The sequence below is a fragment of the Impatiens glandulifera genome, chromosome 1 (assembly GCF_907164915.1).
Source record: "Impatiens glandulifera chromosome 1, dImpGla2.1, whole genome shotgun sequence".
In the NCBI taxonomy this organism is placed as follows: domain Eukaryota; kingdom Viridiplantae; phylum Streptophyta; class Magnoliopsida; order Ericales; family Balsaminaceae; genus Impatiens; species Impatiens glandulifera.
The window spans coordinates 116,554,372-116,571,826 of NC_061862.1; the positions used below are offsets into that span (position 1 = coordinate 116,554,372).

Genomic DNA, 17,455 nt, shown 5'->3' on the forward strand with positions numbered 1-17,455 from the left:
ATCAGGTATCATCATTTAAATATTGTTATTTCAATACTTTAAATAACGCTAAACTTAGAAGCATGACTAAGATCGGAAAAATAATTGGTTAAAACTCAAACGTTATACAACTGATTTTCAAAAGTCAACTTTATAAGTAGATACCATTTTTAAAACGGGTATGAAGTATGAAGCGCGAAAGCCCTTTCCCGAGTATCACCAAACTTTGAAATAAATAAAACCCTAATGCAAAATGCGTTTGTACACGTACACCTTTTATTGATTTTTCTAAAATAATTGGCAACTCTATATTCAAATAAATAATCTATTATTAAATTATTTTTATTTAATTAATTTAAATCGAATTCTATAAAAATCAAATTGTCATTTGATTATAACAAATCCTGGGATTATTAAAATTTGAATAAAATTCATTATTTTTTCATAATTAATTTTAAAAGTTATTAGGTAGTATCAAAATCTTTTTTAAAAAATTTTTAATTTTAAAATATACTTGACACACAAACCAAGGTTGAAACCATCGAACATACCCCAGCCCCGTATTGCCACGTGTCCATCCACACGTGCTAAACTACCGGATTCTCGGGGGTTATAGATACAACATTGTTCCCAATAATAATTTTATTTTTCAATTCTCGTGCAATGAGCTCATATATGATTTTAGAAAAATAAGTTTATTTGCTCAAGATTAATTAATAAAAATATATAATTGGAGAGCAAAAAATGAGTGTTATAGCTTAATCAAAGATCTAGATTCAAAATTGGGATATCCAACATCAAGGGAAGATTCGAATGACGTCTTAATGAATTGTTCTTCACTACATATTAGGATATGTTTTCTCAATTGCAGTTTATCTCAATTTATTAATATGGAGTATTAAGAATGTAGACTTAGAGAATATAAATTTAAATTAAAAATTCTAATCATTTGCGCTCGAATGAAACATCTTAGAGTAATTTGGAAGTAAGTTTCCTAAGAAAGTCTTGAACAATCTTTCAATTATATCACAATAATTTTTTAGGTCGGTAACCCCAGAAAATCATTGTCCCGAAAAAACTCGAGATTCGAGGAATTTCAATATCAATTTGCATGTCGAGAATATTTTAATAAAACATATTTTAAAAGATTTAAATAAATATGTCTCGACATTTTAAAATTAATTGTAACAATAATTAATTTGGATCAAATTCAAATAAGTTTTTTGATTTAAAATAATCTAATTATAATTTGATTAAAGAAATCTATATTTTAAATTAATTAAAAAATAATCAATTTAAAAGATTATTCATTTGAAAAGAGTCGTCGATTCATTTTTAAAATCAATAAAATTATACGTTTACAAACGTATTTTTGAATAGAGTTTCTTTTTTTTGGAAAAAAATGGGACAGAGGATTAAGCATGTAACCCGCAAACACACTTAACCATTTAACAAAGCACATAATTTTCCGCCTAACAGGCTCGAACCTAGGACCCTAGGGTGAGAATATCCACATCTTTTTGTCGCTAAGCTAGAAGAGGGGATTGAAATGGGACAACGAATTAAACATGTAGTCCACAAACTCACTTAATCATTTAACTAGGCGCATAATTTGTCGCTAAACAGACTCGAACCCAAAATCTTAAGGTTAATATCCAACTTTTGTTGCCGCTATGCTAGAAGAGGGGATGCGTTTCTTTTAGTTTCTTGAGAAATGACTTTTGCACTATATCCTTCGTGCCTATTAAAGAATGGTATTTACTTTATAAAGTCTTGGCTTTTAAAAATTAGTTTTATTATGTTTTATTTAACCAATTATTCTTCAAATCCTAGACATGCACATATTTTTCTTACATTTAAAATTGTATAATATTATTTAAATGCTGATACTTGAGATTGATGTTGACGATTGTTGAGAAAAGTACTTGAAAAGTATTAGTTTAAGACATTATGATTTAAAAATAAATTTCAAGCATTCCCTTATCAAAAATATATTTTATGAAAATATTCTTAAAATATTTTGAAATTATTTTCCATTTATATTAGATTTTTAGAAAATGGTTTGGGTACCAAAATTTAAAAAATGAAAAATTTAAAGTTTCAACCAAAGGCACAAGGACCGGTCTCTTCGATCCAGGGTGTTTCTTTTCTTTCTCCTGTGCTAAAACCCTCAGTCTTAGGTTGAGATACCATAGTCAAGGAACAAGAGGCTCTCAGTCGAGGCACGTGAGGCTCTCGATCGGGTGTAGGAGGCTTTCGGTCAGATGCAGGAGGCTCTTGGTCCAGGGCGAGGAATCCTCGGTCGGGTGTGAGATTCCTAGATCGAGGTGCGAGGAGCTCTCGATCTTGGGCTAATCCGGGGATAAGTTTCCTCATTCGAGTGTAGTGGAAGATTTGATTTTCTCAGTCCTAAATCGACCCTAGTTGAGCCATCGGTCGGACATCAAGAACATCAAACTACGGTTTGATATTTTCGACAATGGATTTGATCATTTGATTCAAGAGCATGGAAAGCTTTGTCTGGTCTTAGAGATCATTCATAACATCATCCCAATGCATAATTCGATCGGGATGATGTCTCACTCAACTCAAACAGTTTTGATACAAAAAACATGTTTTTGAGTTTTAATGTTTGATAAAGCGTAAGAAGTGTGTCAATAGTTTACTTATGCATCATATGGTTGAATAAAACCAATTGAAGAACTGAAATTTTTATTTTTATAACAAAATTAGTTTTAGATCAAACATGATCGGGATAGCTTGGAATGAGTTTGAATATGTTCATAACGTTCTTAGAAACGTATTAAAAGGGTTTATGGTTTGATGGAACAGAAACCCAATTTTCAAAAAATTTAAAATCAAATTTGGGTATTTCTCATTTGGGTTGATTGGTTCTGTTTTGTTTCGATAAAAAGTTTACAAATGATCTTGGGATCGTTTTCTAATCAAGAAATTAGATAATCAAAAAGTATATGAAACTAGTCGAACTGAAATGTAAAAATTTCAATTTAAATTTGTAAATCGAATTACAATGTGATTGGAAGCTTATTGTGAGTTGAAGAATACTCCTAAACTCTTTTAGAAACTTTCTGAATGTCTGGATCCGAGTTTTAGAGTCTTACAAAATTTTCAAATTTTCAAAAATATCTTGAAGAACTTCAATGGCAGATTTCGCTCGGAATTGATTGAAGGCTTAAGGGTGGATCTTTTGCCTTCGGTTTACCTAGATGAGGTTATTTATAGCCTCCCAAGGCTATCTAGACAAACATTAATGAATATCAACTTATAATCCCGCATGTACCAGCTTGTATCTCACCAATATCAACTTGTAAACTCGCAAGTACCCACTTGCATCTCACGAGTATCAACTCGTAATTTTGCAAGTACGAACTTGAATCTCATAAGTACATGCTTATAAATCTCAATAAGTACAAGTTCGTATTTCATGAGTACCAACTCGTAATTTCCTAGTGAATATCAACTCGTATCCCCATCAAGAACCAACTTACATCTACGATTACTGGCTCGCCTTCAACAAGTACCTCTCATATCCAACATCTTTAGTTACCCGAGTATCAACTCTTATCTATCCCCATCATCTATAAACATAATGCCCACCTCGAAGTACCACTACTTTGAGTTTTATCTCAGCTCTTCACCTCATCCATCATTCATTAATGTCTGTCTTTGGTATTCACCTCTAAGATTTAATCATTTAGAAGTATTTATTAAAGAATTATATAATATAGACACTCAATTTTTTATCCACAAAAATTTTAAGAAATATTTTGTTCAAATTAATTAATTATCTTAAAATGCTATAAGAATAATGGTTATATTTAATTAGTCAAAATTAAAATTATTTTAAAAACAATATAGTGTAGATATTTGAATTATCTATAAAACAGTAAAAAAAAATCACCTCAATCATAATTAAAATAAAATAATAATAAATGATACTAACAAACAAATATATATAAAAAGACGGATGCACGACGCCATCTAGAACGTTCGTATTTGAACGATCTAGACTTCGACATGCTAGTATGTCCTCTTCCTATAGCCCAAGAGCACTGGTCACTCGCCTCTGCTCGTCATCGCCCCTTTTTTTCGGAAACTTCATCGAAAAGTTCTCTAAGTTCTAGTTTTAGTATCAATTCAAATAATTTTTCTCCAACTTGTTCTTATCATTTATAAAACATTTTGGAACAAAGAATTTAATCGATTCATCACCACTAATTGAGTTAAAACGTAGAATAAAAAATTCCATTAAATTGAATTAAATCGAACTGTTATTTGCTCCAAGTCATCAAGTATCAACCTATAAATTTTTTAAAATCAAATCCAAGATCTTCAAACTTTTAGAGTACCCTTCTTTTTTTGTGAAAATTTCTTAAAAACAATAAAATTTTATATCTTAATTTGAATAGAAATCATGAACTTTGTTGTATGAGAATTGTTGTGACTTAAGTTCCTCAGTGAGTTTTTAATAAAAATATCTTATAAGTATAAAAAGATAATTTTTATATTTAAAATAGAGAATCTCTTAATATTTTAATTAATAAAATTAAGATTAAAATATAGATATTTAAGTTTAGAGGAGTGATAGAGTGAGAGAATTTAGTGAGGGAATTTGGTGAGGGAATGACGTGGCATCACCTTCATTGGTTGGAAAATGTAAAAATGAGAGGAAAGAGAGAAAAGAGAGAAATTATTTGATTTTTTCAGCGAATAACATTATGTCACGTAATTCCCTCATCAAATTCTCTCACCTAATTCCCTCACCTAATCATTTCTCTTAAGTTTAATCTAAAAATCCAAAAAATCAAACAATCGGAGACAAATTAAAAAAAAAAAAAAAAAGGACAGTCGTGTCAGTGTACTGTTTGGCTACAGACTTAAACTTTATAAGAAGTCAGAAGAAAAGCTTGGACCAGTTTCTCAGCATGAGCCAGCAAGACTATAAATCTTGGACACTTGTAATGCATTTACAATTATACCAATAGTTTATTCCCATCCCCCATTCCCATTCGGTGTACGTAAACCACTCGCATGTTCTGTTCAGATTTCCCGCATATAAAGAGATATACCCGATCCAGGTAAAAGCATAAGCTAAGTGGTTATGGGTTTTAATGGAATCAAGCTATCACTTTGTGTTTATATGGAATATGGGTCATTGAAGTTAATCTTGAAAAAACTTTGTATTTTTTTTATAGAATTACTGTAGATAGACAGAAGAGATGACAGCAAAATTGGGTTCATTTAGGCACAGCTTTGCAGAGAGAAGAGAAAGGGAAAAGCTATTACCCACAAGTTTAAAGGAGACGAGCGCGTTTTGGGGGGAAGAAGGTAAAGAAGATTCCGGCGGATGCTTCTGTTTCCGTCGGATCGGAGAGAAATTTACAGAAACATGGAGAAATTCCAAGGATGTCTTTTTAAATGCTTGGGAGATGGGTTTGGCCGACCCAAGAAAAGTGGTTTTCTCGGCGAAGATGGGTTTGGCTCTGATGCTCATCTCTCTTCTCATCTTCTTCCGAGAACCGCTTGAAGAACTTAGCAATTACTCTGTCTGGGCTATCCTTACTGTCGTCGTTGTGTTTGAGTTCAGCATAGGTTTGTTTGTTAATTCTGCCCTAAACCCAAATTCCTTTTTCTTTTCTTTTTCTGATTGTTATAATTTCTCTACAGGAGCAACTCTAAGCAAAGGGTTTAACCGTGGATTAGGGACTTTAACCGCCGGAGGTCTTGCCCTCGGCACGGCGGAGTTATGTGAGTTGGCCGGAGATTGGGAAGAAGCTGTCATTGTTGCTAGCATATTTCTGACAGGTCACCTTTATTTACATCTCTCTTTTCTTTTGACCCAATTTGTACTTGAAGTTGGAACTTGAGTCATTTTTAGATCACTGTGATTTTAGATGCGAGCATACCAAATTTAGATTTTTCAGAACATGATCAACATGAGAAGAAAAATAATTGGTAACAAAACAATACAAAATGTTGTTCTAAATTGATTCTTTTGAAGTGCTTCTCAGGATTTGTCATGACTTATGCAAAGCTGTACCCAACAATGAAACCATATGAGTATGGATTTCGAGTGTTCTTGATAACATATTGCTTCATAATGGTATCTGGGTATCAGACAAGAGAGTTTGTGAATACAGCAGTTACGCGGTTCCTTCTGATCGCACTTGGCGCAGGCGTTTCTTTGGCTGTAAATATATGCATATACCCAATTTGGGCTGGGGAGGATCTACACAATTTAGTATCGAAAAACTTCACCAGCTTGGCCACTTCATTGGAAGGTTTGAGCTTTATTTGAAAATATTCTCATGAAGACAACTTTGATCAAAATTGCTGTTTTTGAGCTTCATTTGATTTTATTATCAGGTTGTGTTAATGGGTATTTGAAATGTGCAAACTATGCTCGGGTTCCTTCGAAAATACTTACTTACCAAGCTTCTGATGATCCAATTTATAGCGGATATAGATCAACTGTCGAATCGACTAGCCAGGAGGAAGCTCTGGTATGACTAGGTTTACAATATAATATAGGAGTTTTGAAGAACATGTTTTCTTCAATCTAATAGATTAACTTTTTTTTTTTTCAGATTGGTTTTGCTATTTGGGAACCTCCTCATGGTCCTTACAAAATGTTTAAATATCCTTGGAGAGACTATGCTAAAGTAGGCGGTGCTTTGAGACATTGTACATTCACTGTTATGGCTTTACATGGCTGCATTCTTTCTGAGATACAGGTAAAAATTGATATATTTTATATCTGGTTAAGAATTTTGATGATTAAACTGATATTTTCCTTAAAAAAATGGTTAATATATTTGTTTGATGACCTTTTAATCAATTTCAATCTAGTTTAGTGTGCAAATATTTGGGTATGTTCTAGTTTAGTACAGCTTTATACTCATTATTATTTATGCCTTAAAAGTTGAGAGTAGGAAATGTGCTATTCTTATTATTAATTATGCCCTTCTGGAAACACTTTCTGGAACTGAAGTTGTAGAAGCTGGGTCTGTTTTTAGACGAGAAAATGTTAAACAAATTTATGAATATATGTTTAACTAAGTTATGTTTTAGAAAATTGTCTCATCTAAATTAACATCTGGATGAGATACTGTACACAAAAAAAGTGTTTTCAAATAACTTTATCGTTGTTTTTTTTTCGTAAAGACCCAGTTTCAGAAAGTGTTTTCAACAACATTAAAGTGTGATCTTGATTTTTGGTTACATTGTGGAAGTTTTTGATAGAATAAATTATAAATTTGTAAGGAAATGTAATCAATATATATACTAAAGGTCCTTTACCATATACTTTATACAGGCTCCTATTGAAAGTAGGCTGGTGTTTTCTAAAGAGCTTCAGAGAGTTGGAACAGCTGGTGCAAAAGTATTAAGGGAGCTTGGGAGGAAATTGAAAAACATGGAGAAACTAGGTTCAAATGACATATTATATGAAGTTCAAGAAGCTGCAGAAAAGTTACAAAAGGTAGTTGATCAGAAATCATATCTTTTAGTCTGTGCTGAAAACTGGAGGATAGGACATCGAGTCAAAGAATTGAAAGATGCACAAGAATTCGCGGCTATGGAAGATGAAGAAAATGTTTTCCATTCCTTGAATTACAGTTTTCCTGCAATTTCAAAAAGTTGGACTGCGGATAAAGGGGATATGAACAACGGTTGTATACTCGCGCCTCCTGTTTCTAGGCTTGAAGATGATTCGATGTTGTTAACTGAAGAAGGTGACGAAGAATCGAATACGTACCAGAATGCCAGTAGACTTGCTCTGGCGACTTTCATGTCTCTTATGATTGAATTTGTTGCTAGGCTTCAAAATTTGGTTGATTCATTTGAAGAATTGAGCATAAAAGCAAATTTCAAAGAGGTGGTTTTAATTTCAGAGGAATCATTAGAGGAAGATGGAATGTGGACAAAACTGCTTAGAGGGATACAGTTTGGAAGGAAAGAAGAGCCTTTGTTGGTGTAAAAGTATATAAACAACTAAGTTTAGAGTAGTTAATGATTAAACAGATTGAAAAGATGAAAATGAGTTCCTTTTCAATCAATCATCTAAACTATAATCTTCTTCCAAGTTTAATATATAATTTTTCATGATCTCATTTGTTGTTATAACTTTTTGTCACTATCCTAATTGGAATATGAAGAGTCTTACTCAAATCAACCATTTCTTCTATTAATTTTTTCAATTCAAATGGTTCATATATATATATATATATATATATATATATATATATATATATATATATATATATATATATATATATATATATTAAAAGGAAGAGTATGGTATGAAATATGAAGGAACTGTACTGTTTATGATGAGCTTATTTTTTTCATACATAAAAGAACTCTAGGTTAGCACACAATCGATATTTATTGTGACCAAAAGTGTAAGACAATATATTTTGGAATGTTACATACAAAATTTTAAAATATATATATATATATATATACACTAAAAGATAAAAAAAAAAACTTAAGGAATTTTCCTCTAACTCAAATTAATAAAGTTTAACTTAATAATATGAAAAAACATATTGAAATTTTTACCCAAATTTACAATAATGAAATTATGTCTGAAATCTTGTCCATCCTTTTAGCAAAGGTAGAGTATGGTCAATAACGTTAATTTTAGTTATCTAATTCAGACTCAGATTAATCGTAAGAATAATTTACAAAAACAATTTTAAAAAATTGAAACAATTAAAAAATTTATGCGAAAAATCCTTAATTAAGTAGTGACATACAAAATAAATCTTAAAAAATAATTGTTACCAAAAATATTACATACAATCAATGTAAAAACTCAAATTAAACAATTAAACACACTCTTCTCGATTATGATATTGTCAAAAAGATTTGACATAAATCAATATTTAAATCAAGTATCCTCGCAACAATTTAAATCAAGTATCCTCGCAACAATAATTATTCTTAGAACTCTTAAATTTGGAAAACATTTAGAGACGAGTGGATGATAAGTTGAAAAAAATGATGTGAATATGTTAGGAGATTTGGAAAGTAAGAAATAAATTTACATTCAAAAATAAAAAATGATTCAGAACTAGATTATTACAACCCTGCACACGAATTTTGAGCATATACTCAAGCTAGCTTAAAAGAAAAGTTACAACAAAAGGGAGTGAGTTAGAAGTTGTATAAAAATAAATTCAACAAGATCAAATCATTGCACATGTGGATGTGATCATCAATAAGTGTTTGAAGAAAAGTTATGTGTTTGTGATATTTTTGTCTACTAAGTGAACAAATTGTAAAAGGGAATAAAACTTTGATGTCACAATTGCTGAAATAGAAGTTTGTAAGATTGTCAATAAAAAATACGAAGAACCTGATGTAATCATATATTTTTTTTCTGCCATCACTTCAACAAAGCAACACTAATAAGAATATACATTATTAAATATCTAAACATTAATAAGGGTTTCAAAATAACTTCTGAAAGAGTTTTCCAAAAAAACAAATAACTTCTAAAAGAGAATTAAACTCAGTGACACATTATATTTCAATAAATGCAAAGAAATCAATTCATTGAGAGACTTGTTGACAGATTTGATTTTTACCATTTGAAAAAAGAAAAATAATAAAATATATGAGACAACATTTATGAAGATGAAGTATTGAGTCTTATTAAAAAAAAAATCACTTATATGATTGATCTTCTTATGTTGGTTTATTTTTAAGTTTTGATAAATTATTGATTTTTTAAAATTATTTTATGTACAATATTTATTAATATTTTTAGAAAGATAAAAAGAAGAGTACTTCTAAATCACAAGTGAATTTAATGAAAATTAGTAAAATTTCATTGTCATCCACACCGATAAAAATATAAAAATATAAACAGAAAAAATTAAAATATATATATATATATAATAATATGTATTCAATGTTTAAATTTTATAATAAATCACAAATAATATATTAAAATAAAAAATACAACACTATCCTTTCACAATTTATTCACTTTGGTAAAACGACTAATCTTCTCATATATCTCATCACAAATTTTTCCAATGAATTCTCATCTTGTGACCTTACACTTTTACTTTGGTCTATTAAATATCTGATTCATATTTTTTAATATTTAGCATCGTGACCTCACAATTTGGTCAATAAATATTTGATTTATAGTGTTTAACCACTTTTAATTTTAACGGCCTATTATCCCTCGACAAATCACATTCCAATCACACTTGGTTATAGGGTTGTATTTGTTTTATTATGTTGCAAGTTCGAAACATACATAACCGTTTACTCTCAAATATATATATCCAAATTAACCACAACTCTTGACCCAGCAATCCGGACAGTTTAAAAATTAATCATCATTATATAAATAGATTAGTTAGTTAAAAAGTTGAACTTATATTGTTAAGAATGTCTTATGTTCATTAAATTTGGTGTTGAATTTAAAATATAAAATATTATTAGCCTAGTTGGTTAAAGAGTTGTATTTGTTTTAGTTAGGTTGCAACGAAACATACATATAGCATTTTAAAATTTATTTTTAACCGTTTTAAGTTTATGAGTGGGTCAACCATAATCCGATCCAAGTGTCCATTTACTCTCACATATATATCCAAACTAACCACAACTCTCGACCCAACAATCAGGACGCTTTAAAAATTAAGCATCATTATTTAAACTACCATTTAGCCCGTGCATTTGCACGATTAATAATATAAAAAACCGTAAAAAAAATTACGGATAACATTTTTAATTTTATTTTTAACCGTTTTAAGTTTTTGGGTGGGTCAACCCACAATCCGACCCAAGTATCCATTTACTCAACATCATTATATATATATATATATATATATATATATATATATATATATATATATATATATTAGTTAGTTAAAAAAATTGAATTTATATTAATGATAAAACGTCTCACGTTCATCAAATTTGGTGTTGAATTTAAATTATAAAGTCTTAGTAGCCTAGTTGGTAAAAGGTTATACTTGTTTTTGTTAGGTTACAAGTTCGAAACATACCTCTAGTATTTTTTATTTTATTTTTAACTGTTTTAAATTTAAGGCGGGTCAACCCACAATCCGACTCAAGTATCCAGATTAACCATAACTCTCGACCCGACAATCCGAACACTTTAAAAATTAAGCATCATTATATATATATATATATATATATATATATATATATATTAGTTAGTTAAAAAATTGAACTTATATTAATGTTAAAATGTCCCGCGTTTATCAAATTTAGTGTTGAATTTAAAATATAAAGTCTTAGTAGCTTAGTTGGTTAAAGAGTTGTACTTGTTTTGTTAGGTTGCAAGTTCGAAACATACTTCTAGCATTTTTTATTTTATTTTTAACCGTTTTAAATTTAAAGGCGGGTCAACCCACAATCCGACCCAAGTATCCAAATTAACCATAGCTCTCGACCCGACAATCCGGACACTTTAAAAATTAAGCATCATTATATATACTAACATGTATCCCGTGCATTTGCACGATTAATAATATAAAAAACCGTGAAAAAAATATTACGGTAAAATTTTTATGGGCGGGTCAACCCATAATCCGACCCAAGTATCCATTACTCTCACATATATCCAAATTAATCACAGCTCTCGACCCGACAATCCGGACACTTTAAAAAGTAAGCATCATTATATATATATATAAATTAGTTAGTTAAAAATTTGAACTTATATTGTTAAAATGTCACGCGTTTATCAAATTTTGGATTGAATTTAAAATATAAAGTGTTATTAGTCTAGTTGGTTAAAAGATTGTACTTGTTTTGTTAGGTTGCAAGTTCGAACCATACCTATAGTATTTTTAATTTTATTTTTAACCGTTTTAAGTTTATGGGCGGGTCAACCCACAATCCGACCCAAGTATCCATTTACTCTCACATATATCCAAATTAACCACAGCTCTCGACCCGGCAATCCGGACACTTTAAAAATTAATCATCATTATATATATATATAGATTAGTTAGTTAAAAAGTTGAACTTATATTAATGTTAAAATGTCCCGCGTTTATCAAATTTGGTGTTGAATTTAAAATATAAAGTTTTAGTGGCCTAGTTGGTTAAAGAGTTGTACTTGTTTTGTTAGGTTGCAAGTTCGAAACATACCTCTAGCATTTTTAATTTTAACCGTTTTAAATTTAAAGGTGGGTCAACCCACAATCCGACTCAAGTATCCAAATTAACCACAGCTCTCGACCCGGTAATCTGGACACTTTAAAAATTAAGCATCATTATATATATAGATTTAACAAGACCAAATCATTGTACATGTGGATGTGATCATCAATAAGAGTTTGAAGAAAAGTTATGTGATATTTTTGTCTCCTATTATTAAAAGGAATAAAACTTAGATGTCTCAATTGTTGAAACATAATTTTTTAAGATTGGCAATAAAAATGGGAAGGAACCACACCTCACACCTCACACCTCAATGATCTAATTATATATTTTTTTTACTGTAATCACTTACTCGTAAGCAAGACTAATAAGAATATACATTATTAAATATCTATAAATTAATAAGAATTTTAAAGTAACCTCTAAATGAGAATTGAATTATGAAATTAAGCATCATTATATAAATATATTAGTTAATTATAAAGTTGAACTTATATTGTTAAGAATGTCTCGCGTTTATCAAATTTGTTGTTGAATTTAAAATATAAAATATTATTAGCATAGTTGGTTAAAAAGTTGTATTTGTTTTAGTTAGGTTGCAACGAGACATACATATAGCATTTTAAAATTTATTTTTAACCGTTTTAAGTTTATGGGCGGGTCAACCCACAATCCGATCCAAGTATTCATTTACTCTCACATATATATCCAAATTAACCACAACTCTCGACCCAACGATCCGGAAACTTTTAAAATTAAGCATCATTATATATATATATATATAAGTTAGTTAAGAAGTTGTACTTATATTCTTAAGAATTTCTCGCGTTCATCAAATTTGGTATTGAATTTAAAATATAAAGTCTTATTAGCCTAGTTGGTTACAGAGTTGAACTTGTTTTGTTATGTTACAAATTCGAAATATACATATAGTATTTTAAATTTTATTTTTAACCGTTATAAGTTATGGGTGGGTCAACCCACAATCCGACTCAAGTATCCATTTACTCTCACATATATATCCAAATTAACCACAACTCTCGACCCGACAGTTGAACTTATATTGTTAAGATTATCTTGTGTTCATAAAACTTGGTGTTGAATTTAAATATAAAGTCTTATTAGCCTAGTTGGTTAAAAAGTTAAACTTATATTGTTAAGAAAATCATGCGTTCATCAAATTTAATGTTGATTTAAAATATAAAGTTTTATTAGCCTAGTTGGTTAAAGAGTTGTACTTATTTTATTAGGTTGCAAGTTCGAAACATACCTATAACATTTATCCTGATAATCCGGATACTTTGAAAATTATATATATATATATATAAGCATCTTCAAAATTTCATACCGAACATTTCTCTAATTTAATATATATATATATATATATATATATTTATTTTGTTTAATAGCAATGCTAATAAAAAAATCAATATATATTTTATCATAGTTAAATTTAATTTTGACAATGAACTAAATATAAAAGAATTTTGTTTAATATAAATTATATTATTTTATTAAATGAAATATTTGTAGGTGAAAATAATTTTTAATAAATGTATAAATCATGTTACATAAATATCTTTTTATAAAGAATTTAAAAAAAAAAAAAAAATTAACTTTTGCCAAAATAAAAAATTTAAGCTTTCCAAAATCTAATTATAATTCATTCTTCATTTTCAATTATAATCCTCCAATGATTTCCTATTTGAATTGTATCATTTTGGGTGGTTTTTTTTGTCGACCCATAGTTGATCGGTGATGGTATTTATGTCCCCGTTTTAATTCCGTTTTGATTTCATCACAATTTTGTCATAATTCTGTCTTTCAACACTAAAATTACAATTAAATATATAAAATTAAAAATTTATTTATTTATTTTTCATATTTTATTAAAGTTTAATTTTTGTTATGATTATATGAATTTTAATATAAAATATATATAGAAGTATCTTTTATACAATTTTGTTATATTTTTTTTTTTAATGTGGGAGAGAATATGATATAAACGGTACCCGTAAAAAAATTCAAAATCGATAAAATGGAATTGGTAGTAAAATAAAACTATGAAGTAAAACTAGGTTGGGATAACAAATGCACTTCTGCTTCCCATTGTATTCTTAGAATTTCTAATTTGACCTACAAAACCACTCAATAACATTTCTTATTTGATTTAAAAAATCAAATGACACCAAATTCATTAAAGGTACAAATTAATTAAAACTTCCAATTCTAAACAATGTGTTTTTAACTTTGAGGACATGACCTTTTGGTCTCTACCACTAATTTCTAGTCTTTGCCACTTATTTATTAGTCTACAGAAACATAGACACTTCTATAGGTACTTTTATAGAATAACTCATTGAAATTCTCTAGACACTTCACAAAACATAACCTAAAACTACTTTGTATGTCTTCAGGGAACAACTCCTTTGCATCTATCACATTAGGTAAAGTTAATATTTTATTTTAGTTTTATTTTTGCAACTTATAAGTTAAACAACTTATAATCAATTCATCATATTATTTAAGATTTATTTAAAATAAAATAACTTCTTTAAAAAAAAGGAAAGCATAATAATTGTTAGTGTATATTATATATTACATACACTAACAATAATGATATACTTAAACAAGGAAATAAAGACATAAAAGTATACATATTCAAAGCTTAAGACTCAAATCAAGCTCACACCCATCATCTTCAATCATAGAATCATCACCCTTGTGATTGTCATTACCTATAAAATTCATCATCAATAGCGAATTAGACGAACCTGAATCTCCTCCAACAGTCCCTCCATTTTGTTTAATTTCTTGAAACTGAACACTAGTCGGCCTATGATTCAAGTATGCCCAACTGTTGGCTGCAAGCTGCGAGCGGTATCCCATCGATGGCTTGTTCATCAAAGAATCATGAGCCCCATGTGATCCAATATTATTATAGAATGTGTCATTATAAGAAGGATGCCTTTGATGGTAACTGTAGAACAAATATGGTGATGGAATTGGGTGTGAAGTAAGTGGGGTCGCGTCCAAACATCTGTCTTGCTTCTTAGCTATCGCACGTTCTTGCTTGTGAGCATTTTGGTGCCCTCCGAGTGCTTGAGAAGTCGAAAAACTTCTCTTGCAAAAGCTACAAGAGAAAACCTTAACCTCAGATGAAGATGTTGAACCTTGGCCCATTGTTGATTCATCCCCAATTGAAGAACCCATATTCGAAAGCCTCAAATCGAGAAAAGGGGCCAATCGTTTCTCTTTGATATTGTCCATGGAAGACATTCTTGAGATTTGATCCATGGTTAGAAAATAAAAGATTGTTTGTGGAAGGGATCAATATAGGTGTGTTCCTTAAATAACAAATCAATTAAGAATATGATTAACGTTTAATTTTGAAGATTATTATTATGGAATGAGATCTTCCCATAAAATTAGTGATATGCAAACGATTGAAGTCTAGTTACTCATATGGTAAGTGGCTAAATTAAGTGGTGATTATAAAAGGTATTGTAATAGTTTGAAACTATAAGTATTAAAAAGTAATTAAATTTCAATCTTTTTAATTAGCTGTTTCTTATTTGAAATATGTGTTCCCATTAATTATTGTATTCAAATTTTGAAATAAGTTTATAGGAATTTTGAATTTTAAAATAACTTACAATTAGTTTGTAAAACATTAAATATTTAACTCCTTGTATTGAGTTATTCATATCATATGACATAACTATCTTGAATTCATTGTTGATAGGATAAAAGAGGAGGGGTATCCGAGTTTATCAAGATTTAAATAAACTATTAAAGTTTTATTTTATTTTTATATACCTATCTCAAAATCTTTCAATGTTAATATTATTTTGTAGGGATTTTTCAGTTTATAAAATGTTTATTTGAATAATTATCAAAATCGTGTATTTTAATTAATTGTTTTAATAATTATATACTCAATTTATTAATTAATTAAATTACTAAGAATATGTTTTTTTTTTAATATTTTTTTTATTATATATTATTCTTTAATAGTATTTTTTACCTAAAAAAAGAAGAAAAAAAATCAATCATTTTTTAAATTATTGTCATACAAAATTATTTCATTCATATAACCCAATATAATATAAGATTTAAATCTTCTTTATTGTAAAAGATTTAATTTAACTACTAAATACATTTTGTATCTAAACTGAATATAAAATAATCTTTATCATTCTAACTCCTTTTTAGAAAACTATTCAAGCAGTCTCACCATTTTAAAAATTACTCATAAATAAATAAATAAAACTTAAATTCATTTCTTTAAAAGTAGACTTTTAAGTTAAATAAAAGAAAACAAATAAAATCAAATAAAAAATATATATAGCACAAGCTAACAGGCTAAATCAAACGTTTTCTAATATAATCTTGTTTGAAACCTCCCAAATTAAATTATTTTATTTATTTAATTTTAAACTAATTTAGTCTATTAGTCAAATTTTTTATTTTTTTATTTTTTATTTTTAAATTTAATTATTTATATTATATATATATATATATATATATATATATATTATATATATATATATATATAAATTATCATTTTATAAATCTGATTATTTTATTTTAATTATTTTTTTTATAAATTTAATTACTTATATTTTAATATATATATATATATTATTATTATTATTATTATTATTATTATATATATATATATATATAAATTGAGTTTGAACCCAAATTTATTGTTTGGTTGTACAGATTTTATTATAATTTTATTATATTATGTTTGGTATGAAATATGAAAATGTAATATAATCATAAATTTATAAATTTTTGTTTTATCATTTTTTAATTAAAATGATCATGAAAAAAAATATACAAACATGTTATTTATTTTAAAGAAGATATTGTAATAAGTACTTAAAATAAGAATTTTTTTGAATAAGTATTAGTTACTTTAAAATACAACTTTTAAAATATTATGAATTATATATATATATATATATATATATATTTAAAATACATAAATAAATATATTTAAGTTTGTATATATAATTTTACAAAATAATGTATAATTCTTTTAAATATTTGTTATATTTATATATTTTAGTATATATTTAAAAATTATTTATTAATTTATAATTTTTTTAAAAAAATAATATATATTATTACATAATACTTAAATTATAAATTAGTAAATATTGTTTTAAAAATATATAATTTATACCTATTTTATTTTAAATTATATATTTGAATATATATTTTAAGATTTTTAAAATATATAAATATACTTTAAATTTGTTATATAATATATTATTTAGTTAAAATA

General features: G+C 27.8%; 2 protein-coding genes across 3 annotated transcripts; one reads left to right on the forward strand and one right to left on the reverse strand.

Annotated features, from left to right (window-relative positions):
• Window positions 1–4,937: 4,937 nt before the first annotated feature.
• On the forward strand, window positions 4,938–8,106 carry LOC124919641 (aluminum-activated malate transporter 9-like). Of its 2 annotated transcripts, XM_047459933.1 has the most exons (7): window positions 4,938–5,078; window positions 5,196–5,592; window positions 5,668–5,805; window positions 6,012–6,281; window positions 6,367–6,503; window positions 6,588–6,734; window positions 7,316–8,106. In XM_047459933.1, the coding sequence occupies exons 2-7, from the start codon at window positions 5,220–5,222 to the stop codon at window positions 7,976–7,978; spliced, it is 1,728 nt and encodes a 575-aa protein (XP_047315889.1). In that variant the 5' UTR covers window positions 4,938–5,078; window positions 5,196–5,219; the 3' UTR covers window positions 7,979–8,106. The 2 variants fall into 2 exon arrangements, with proteins under 2 accessions (XP_047315889.1, XP_047315890.1); XM_047459934.1 differs by lacking the exon at window positions 4,938–5,078 and having other exon boundaries at window positions 5,135–5,592.
• Window positions 8,107–14,817: 6,711 nt separating this feature from the next.
• Window positions 14,818–15,453, reverse strand: LOC124941202 (zinc finger protein 3-like). Its single transcript, XM_047481490.1, has one exon. It carries the CDS (start codon window positions 15,451–15,453, stop codon window positions 14,818–14,820), a length of 636 nt encoding a protein of 211 aa, XP_047337446.1.
• Window positions 15,454–17,455: the final 2,002 nt, after the last annotated feature.